Source organism: Mus caroli, chromosome 16 (assembly GCF_900094665.2).
Source record: "Mus caroli chromosome 16, CAROLI_EIJ_v1.1, whole genome shotgun sequence".
Lineage (NCBI taxonomy): Eukaryota > Metazoa > Chordata > Mammalia > Rodentia > Muridae > Mus > Mus caroli.
Window position 1 is genome coordinate 30,106,048 of NC_034585.1, and position 8,868 is coordinate 30,114,915.

The following is an 8,868-nucleotide window of genomic DNA, read 5'->3' on the forward strand; positions in this document are numbered from 1 at the left end:
CTCTGCCTCCCGAGTGCTGGGATTAAAGGCGTGCGCCACCATGCCCGGCAAAGGCGCTATTATTGTATTTTATTTTATTTTGGTTTTCCAAGACAGGGTTTCTCCATATAGCCCTGGGTGTCCTGTGTTATTTTATTTTAAAGCAAAATGTACTTATTGATTCTTTAACTTTTGTGCAGTTTGTTCTTTTTTTTTTTTTTTTTTTTTTTTTTTTTTTTATATTCAGGGTTTATATTTGCAGCCCTAGCTGTCCTGGAACTCACTTTGTAGACCAGGCTGGCCTTGAACTCAGAAATCCGCCTGCCTCTGCCTCCCAAGTGCTGGGATTAAAGGCGTCAGTTTGTTCTTAAAAAACAGAATACTATAACAAAGTCTAAGATACTAGGAAGTCACATTGATATTAAGGGAAAACTAATCTTGATAATTTTAACTTATTTAATTGAATGAGTAATATATAGAATCCTAGGAATTTTGTTGTTTTGTTTTGTGTTTTAAAACAAGATCTCACTGTGTAGCCCTTACCTGCCTGGAACTTGGAGTGTAGACCAGCCAGGCCTTAAACTCACAAAGACCCACCTACCTCTTGCCTCTGCCTCCCACCTGCTGGGATTAAAGGAGAGCCCCAGCATTTCCAGTAGAGTCCTAGTCTTTAACGAAATGGATCTGTCTCTGGTAAAACAGTGAAATATTCTATTTAAATAAAGCACTCTATATAACTCCGACTTAACAAATCAGAGTGATTTTAGTAGAGGCATTATTGCCTCTTGCTGTTGCTAAAACAACCCACAAGAAATTAGAAAATAGCGTCAAATTTGAAAACCAGCGATAAACATATTGTTAAAACCATGAAAATAAACAGTCATGGTGATACCTGCCTGGAACCCAACTCCGGAGGCCGACACAGGGTGATTCTTAGATCCAGCCTAGACTTTACCTCAGAAATTCAAAAACAAAACAAAACAAACAAACACCACACACACACACACACAACACACACGCGCGCATGCACAGAATATTATTGCCTTAACTTTCTAGGGGTCAGTGAAGGATGAAGATTTGGTGCTCTTGATGAGTGTAATAATTTCTTGTTTCTGTTTAATGAGAGCCAAAGATCTCAGTCAGAAAGGATTTGATTGCCGGGCGTGGTGGCGCACGCCTTTAATCCCAGCACTCGGGAGGCAGAGGCAGGCGGATTTCTGAGTTTGAGGCCAGCCTGGTCTACAAAGTGAGTACCAGGACAGCCAGGGCTACACAGAGAAACCCTGTCTCGAAAAACCAAAAAAAAAAAGAAAGGATTTGATTGAGGACGTTTTCCTAACAGTGTCAGTGAGATCCAGAGAACCAAGAACGAATTAGCTTAATGAGAGAGAGCAGTCAGCTCTGCTGGAAGTCAGCTTTCTGGATGGCAGTTCAGCAGGTGGGGAGCAGCGGAAGTGAGGTGCAGGTGGGGAGCAGATGTGAGGTGCAGGTCACTTTGTAGGCAGCGGCAGGGGGTTGAAGAGATCCATAATGATGGTTTCCATGTCACTGAGTAGAATAAATCCAACTTCGAGGAAGAGGGGAAGGCAGAAACTGTATATAGGTAGATAAATAATTCATGGACATTTTTAAAATGAGAGTTTAAAGTCTACTTTTTGTTTTCCTTGTAGGATTTTTGTTCTTGTTGTTGGTTTTGGGGGTGGGGGCAAGGCTCACTATCCCAGGCTGACTTTGAACTCTGGCTCCTTCTGCCTCTGCCTTCCAAGTACTGGGATGACAGACATTTCAGCTCTTAATCTACTTTACCCACTGGGATAATACTAAGGAAAAACTGGCCTTCTTACATCCTTCAAGGGAGCTGACACCACTTTGAAAAGTCATTATTAGCATGCAAAATTAGAAATAAAAACATTACGGTCCAGAAAATAATGCATATTTTAAGTTTACGTGGACTTCTGTCATCTTGGGAGTATTACTCATTAAAGCACTTTATTATGAAATATACTAATATATCCAAAGTGCATGGAGAAGACAGTGCATGTAAGCATTACTCTCATATGCCTATATCCTAGAGGCATCCATGTCCTCTCTTATTTGTAACATTGTCTTTCTTATCTTGAAAGTTGCAGATAATATTCCTATATATTGTACTATGAGTTCCTATAATATGTAAACTTTTAAAAGGAACCATGAACAAATTTACTACTTTCTATTTTATTATATTTTGTGTGTAATTATATCCTGTTTTTCCCCTTTTATAAGTGATTTGTTTAGGATCCAAACACAGTCCTGATTGGTTGCTGTATCTCGTGGGGCTGTTAACCTAACCCTTTCCACTCATTCTACACAAGTGTGCAGTTTAGCTGACGTGATGCCTCACAGGCAGGAAGCTATGACCAAAGTATAGCTCCGGCATTGGCAGAGACACAAGACCTTTAGTGGGAAAAAAACACCTTAGCAAATGGTGCTAGGACCAGGTCAGAGTTGAACAAACTGAGCCGGGCGTGGTGGTGCACGCCTTTAATCCCAGCACTTGGGAGGCAGAGGCAGGCAGATTTCTGAGTTCGAGGCCAGCCTGGTCTACAAAGTGAGTNGGGAGGCAGAGGCAGGCAGATTTCTGAGTTCGAGGCCAGCCTGGTCTACAAAGTGAGTTCCACGACAGCCAGGGCTACACAGAGAAACCCTGTCTCAACCCCCCCCCCCCCAAAAAAAAAAACCGGAGTTGAACAAACCTAATTTAATACTGAAAGCATAAAGCACTTGAAATACAGCAGATGTGAATCTCGATAATACTGGATTAGGAAGCAATTCTTAAATCTAACACCAGAAGCTCTGGCAGCCAAAAAGAAAATGGAACATTTGGACTTAATTAAAAAAAAAAAATTAAAGTGTGCCTTAAAGAACATTATCAAGTACAAAGATAACTCACAGAATGAGGGAAAATATTTGCAGATCATTTATCAGGCTACTATACATTATCCAGACTATGCAGAGGATTAGTAAATGGCCTAATAGGAAAAGAACCTTAGGGGGAAAGCCGTCATTTAAAAAGATCTAAAAGATCAAAAAGTATTTCTTCAAGAAATAAATACAGAGGCAGATGAGCCATCCAGAGGGGCATGACAACACATCACTGACAAACTTCTAACTAAAGCTCTAATGAGAAGGCTGCACACACAGCACTCTCAGTCCCACCAAGTCCCAGCAAGGATGTAGTTAACAGGAACTCATTCACTGTCAGTAGAAGGCAAATGATTCAGCCACACCGGAAGATTGGTAACTGCTTATAAAACCAAAGATGTTCTTACCGTACAGCCAGCTTGATATTTATAAATGAGCTGAAATTCTCTTTTTTGTTTGTTTGTTTTTCAAGACAGGGCTACTCTGTGTAGCCCTGGCTGTCTTGGAATTCGCCCTGTAGACCATGGCTGGCCATGAACTCACAGAGATCCTCATGGCTCCTGAGTGATGGGGTTAAAGGTGTGCACCACCACTGCCTGGCATGAGGTGAAATCCTACTCCTGCAACAGAAGCTGCACACAGATGCTTGCATTGCCTGGGTAGACAAGCTGTGGAGGACGAGACTAAGAGCAAATGCAGGAAGGGGCAGTGAACAGACAGAGGATAGGGGACAGGGTGGCGCTAGCTCATGCTGTGTAGACTGTGTGGGTAGATTCCTTCCCTCCCTCCTTTCATGTGGTGCTAGAGATCAAACGTAAGGATTTTATGCATTCATGCTAGGCAGAACATGTTTACCTTAAAGAATATGCAACACCAAGAGGGCTCCCTAATGTGAACTGTGGATTTGGGGTAGTGGGGGTATTCTGGGTAGGTTCGCTGGTGTAACCAATATGTAACTTTGGTGAAGGATTCTGTGAGCCTATAGAGAGAATCCATGAACTCTGTACCGTCTACATAATTTTTCTAGAACTTTAAAACCCCAACCCCAGAGGCTGTAAAACAATATCCTGTCCCGCAGGATTCAGTTATTCCTGGGGGCGAGGGGGACCGCAAACCTGTAAGGAAATGGGATTGGAAGAGAAAGAGAAGCGAAGACCAAGCAAAGTTGTCAAGGTCTCTGTTTATTAGGCTGAGGTGCCTTGTTTTAAAGCATACATCACGGGGAATAAGGAGGGGTCGAGGGGGAATTTTAACAAAACAAAAAAGTGGGCATCTGCTGACATGAGGGCCGAAGTCAGGCTCCAGGCGGCGGGCACTCTGCGTCTTATCTCCGGAACATTGATCCTCCTTGACAGCCTTGGGGTGTCAGGCCGGGCTCAGGCGTAACTCATGTCCTTGGATGGCATAGGAGTCAGAAAGAGATAGGGAAGAGGGGACTATGATTCAGCTTTTACAGCCTCAGGTGCCAGGAAGGGAATAGGGAGGAGGGAGTGATAACCAGCTCTTAGCACGAGGCCATTTGGCCTGTCAGGGTGGGAGATTGTGAAGGGCTCGCTTTCTCACAGGATGGTCTCTAACAAAACAAAACAAAACAAAAAACAGAAGAGGATTCTGACACTCACTACAACATGTATGAGCCTTGGAAACATGTAAATGAAACAAAGACTGAATCCCATTTCTTGGAAATGTCCGGCAAGCGTTCATCAAGAATGGAAAATGGGGACAGGAACGTGGTTTATTTGTGATGGAAGAGTCCTGAAATTAGATAGTTATTGCACGATCTTGTGTGTGTACTAAAAGCTCATGTGCCCATTAAAAAGATTAAGTTCATGTCCTGTGGGTTAGCTCTCACTTCTTAAAGCACATAGAGACATTGAAGCCAACCTCTAAAGCCAGGCATTGTCACTCACAGGCTTGCACCTTTGCCTGAGTTTGCACGCTTGTAAATAGAGGTGACAGGGTGCTCACTCCATAGAGGTGACAGGGTACTCACTCCATAGAGATTTCTAGTGCTTAACTGAGGTTCAGCATCTCAAAACATTGTAATTATCAACTAAGGGTTAGAACTTTATATAAAACCTCACCGGAAGTCTCATGAGAAAAGATTCACTCTTACTTGTACACAGCACAGCCCTTCACTCTGTTACTTTTAAAATAAAGAACCTACTAAGTGATCTCATAGCTCAAGAATGCCCTGCAGCTCCCAGTGCTTACTGGAGAAAGCCCGAGGTCCCCACATGAGATTAAAGCTTTGCTGGGAACACTTCTCTTCTGTGAAACTCATTATCTAAAATATTTTAGTTTATCTGTCTTAGAGAGTAGAATTTTTGAATTTTTATTTATTTAGTTGTATTGTTTATTTTGTTTGTTTATTTGAGACAGAGTTTCATTGTATTATTCTGTATGGCCTAAAACTAGACTAGGCTAGCCTCAAATTCACGGGGCTCTGCCTGCCCCTGCCTCACCATGGCTGGGATTGCTAGGTGCACCACACACCACACTTATTTTTTATTTGTATGTATCTATGTTAAATGTATGTGGGTAGCCACACAAGCCAGAAGAAGGCATCGGATCCCCTAGAGCTGGAGTTACAGGCAGCTGTGGGCTGCCTAATGTGGGTATCGGGAACCAAACTTGAGTCCTCTGGAAGAGCACGAAGTACTCTTAACCGCTAAGCCTCTCCAGTCTCTAGATCAGATTGTTCTCTAAACAGCAAGGATATTTGTCTGTTCACTGTGCTAGCCTTAGCATTCAGCAAAGTGCCCTGCATGTGACAAGCACTCCAAGCAATGTCATCAAGGAGGAGTCAGGATGGGATGTGTGGAGGAATAGATACCTGGTAATGGAGTCATAATTCTGATCCGTGACCTGCACCCCACATACTGCTGAACATGGTAATTCTCATGGGAGTCACATTCATTTCTTGTTTATCTATAGAATAAAAAAACCTACTAACCTAAGCAAAGTGTTATAGGTTGACTGAGAAAAACAAGTTTTTTTGTTTGTTTGTTTTGCTTTTTTTTTTAAGACATATTTTACATATATGCTCCATCTGCCTGTATACCTACCTGCATCCCAGAAGAGACCATCAGATCCCATTACAGATGGTTGTGACCCACCATGTGGGTGCTGGGAATTGAACTCAGGACCTCTAGAAGAGCAGCCAGTGTTCTTAAGCACTTAGCCATCTCTCCAGCTTTTCATAGAGTCTGGAAGGGTCCATTGCCAGAAAGTCTCTGGCCACACAGATGATGCAAAGGTCACCAGGCTGGAAAGCAGGTCACTCCTGGGCAAAACATAACAAAACAAAACGAAACAAAAAACAGGTTTTGCAATTCCTTCCCTTGAAGGAACAACCCTGGGTGCTTAACTAGGTTTCCCTAGGACATGTCCTATGAGCACAAAAACCTCTGTGCCCCCTTTGACCCCCTCACCTTCTAAACCTTGCTATAAACCAAATTTCTGCAGCACAGAGAGTTTAGTTCTGGGCCTTTGGTGTGAGTGCTGGTTTCTACCTTCCTTTCCTAAGGTTCGGCTCTTTGGAAGAGGGGGTTTGGAAGAGCCTGCATTTCCTTTTTCTGCTTCCACTTGGAATTGTGGGAGTGGCTTTAGTTTTGCTAAAGGGAAAAAATGATATGGGCATTCCCGGACTTTTGCAAATTGATCTTGGCCCTAAAATAAGTACTGACAAACATGGACTCATTGTCTTTAATCAAAATTTTTAGGAAACACAACCATTGTGTTCCTTTTTTCCTGAAATTAGGACATTTAAAAAGCATTGCAGTGTTTGACTGTCTTGTGATAGCGTTTATTTACAGAGCCTATGTTGATGAAGTATCGGAAATTAAAGGCCTGGACAAGAGCGTTGGCTAGCTGAGCCAGACTAGTGAAATGATAAGGTCAGGAAATCTGCCAGCAGACCTTGGCCTGACTTAACTCTGTCTGACAGACACTTCACAAAGAAAGACAAAATGGCTCCGAACATATGAGTCCTTGTTGGCTGGACTGTCCTTGATTTTAGAATCCTTTCTTCTCACAATCCTGAGCAACAACACCCACCCGTCCACTCCAGCCCCATGTGCAGCTCTGTCAATGGCCTCCTGGGCCCCTCTTAGGCCTCTGCTCTGTACATGGCTGAGATCTCTAGTAGATGCTAGGGTCGGTAAAACGTGTTCTCTCTGCACTGTCTCCACAGCTGGTACAAAGCCAATTATAGCATGGCTGAGAAACTCGACTGGGGCCGAGGACTGGGCTGTGAATTTGTCAGGAAGAGCTGTAAATTCTGGATTGATCAGCACAGGCAAAGGTAAGAAGGTGTTTCCATACTCTGTCTTTGTGGCGTTCATTTCTGACTGTGTTCTTAGTCATGAGCATCAAATATCAGCTCTGTGTATAGAAAATACTCTCTGAGTTCTTTTGGGCTTATAATTCATAGGCATATATATTTTGTAAGCTTTTTGTATGGCCTCTCATTCTTACTGTTTTCTTCAGAGAACGCACACACAAATATAAAAGCAAATGTTGATTTAGTATCCAGAAACTGGACTAATGATGTACTTCAGTGGTAGAATGCTTGCCTGGATTGTGCAAGGTCCTGGGTTCAATCCCCAGCCCTGAAAAATAAATATTCTCTAAGTTGGGGTTATGAATACTGGGTCTTTATGACAATCATCTGCCAAGCTCTTTTAGGTATAGGATATTGTGTTTGGCATGGTTATACACATACACATACACACACACACACACACACACACACACACACACACACACACACGAACATACACACACACTGAGCACTTAAGAGGCATTACAGAGCTGTTTCTGTAACTATAACCATAAATTAAACAGTTATATATAGAGAAAGATAAGCAAATTGTAAAAGCAGTGATTCCCTATAATTTATTTCCGGATTGGGAACATCTTGAAAATGTCCTACAGTGTCCTTGCCCAGACACTGAGATAGGCTCAGTCAGACTGGGACCAGTCTACAAGGGCCCCTCATGTTGCTCATTTAATCATGTCCACTTCCCTCTCAGCACAGCCCTCCTGAAACTCTGGAATCCCATCATCTATTGTCTGTTTCTGTTATCTCAAAGAATACATAAAGATGTGGAAATTTCAAACATTAAATGAATGTTTTTTGGGCACAGTGATTGGCATTTTCCACTTAATATTTATATTCAACCACATTGTTGTATATATTATCAGTTTGTTTGTTTTGCTTTGCTTTGCTTTGTTTTTGAGACAAGGTCTTACTATTTACGTAGCCTTTGCTACCTTAGTACTAAGGGGAGCAGGGTGGCCTTAAACTCATGGCAGTCCTCCTGCCTCAGCCTCCCAAGTGCTGAGATTATGAACATAAAGAGCCATGCTAGTGTGATTTTTTTTGTTTGTTTGTTTTTAATGGGTGAGTAGTATTCCATTATATGGATATGCCACAGTTTGTTTAAGCACTCATACTTTGAAGACATCTTGGTCATTTCCACTTTGGGACTATTGTAAATGAAATTACTATAGTCATTTGTGCAAAAGGCTTGATGTGAGCATAAACCCTCATTTCCAAAAGTGCAGCTGTTGGCTTATTGTGCTAGTTGTAGATTTGATTTTCTCAGAAACAACCAGAATCTCTGCTCAAATTCCTAGAGGTAATGTGTGATAGTTTCTCCGTGTCGTTGCCAGCACTTGGTGTTATCACTGTTTCTTATTCTGTGACTCTCATAGTGTGTAATGATATCTCACTGTGCCTTCAGTGCCTGTCCCTTAATGGCCAGTGATGAAGAGCATCCTTTCTGTGTATATGTGCTATCTTTACATACTTTTTAGTGAATTGCCTCTGTATTTTAAGGTAATTTTCTAATTAGATGGCTTTTTATTGAGTTTTAAAGATTATATATTTTAGATACTGGTCCTTGATACATATATAGTTTGTAAATATCTTCTCATAGTATTCAGCTTATTGTTTCAAGCTTTTTTTTGTTTTTGTTTTTT

At 41.9% G+C, this 8,868-nt stretch overlaps 1 protein-coding gene across 1 annotated transcript in view; it reads left to right on the forward strand.

Annotated features, from left to right (window-relative positions):
• The window catches only part of Lmln (leishmanolysin like peptidase), a 68,294-nt gene that overhangs the window by 29,297 nt on the left and 30,129 nt on the right, over positions 1 to 8,868 (forward strand). The window contains exon 12 of the mRNA XM_021184923.2: positions 7,076 to 7,186. Within this exon, the coding sequence (XP_021040582.2) occupies positions 7,076 to 7,186 (111 nt within the window). The remainder of the gene's footprint in view (positions 1 to 7,075; positions 7,187 to 8,868) is intronic.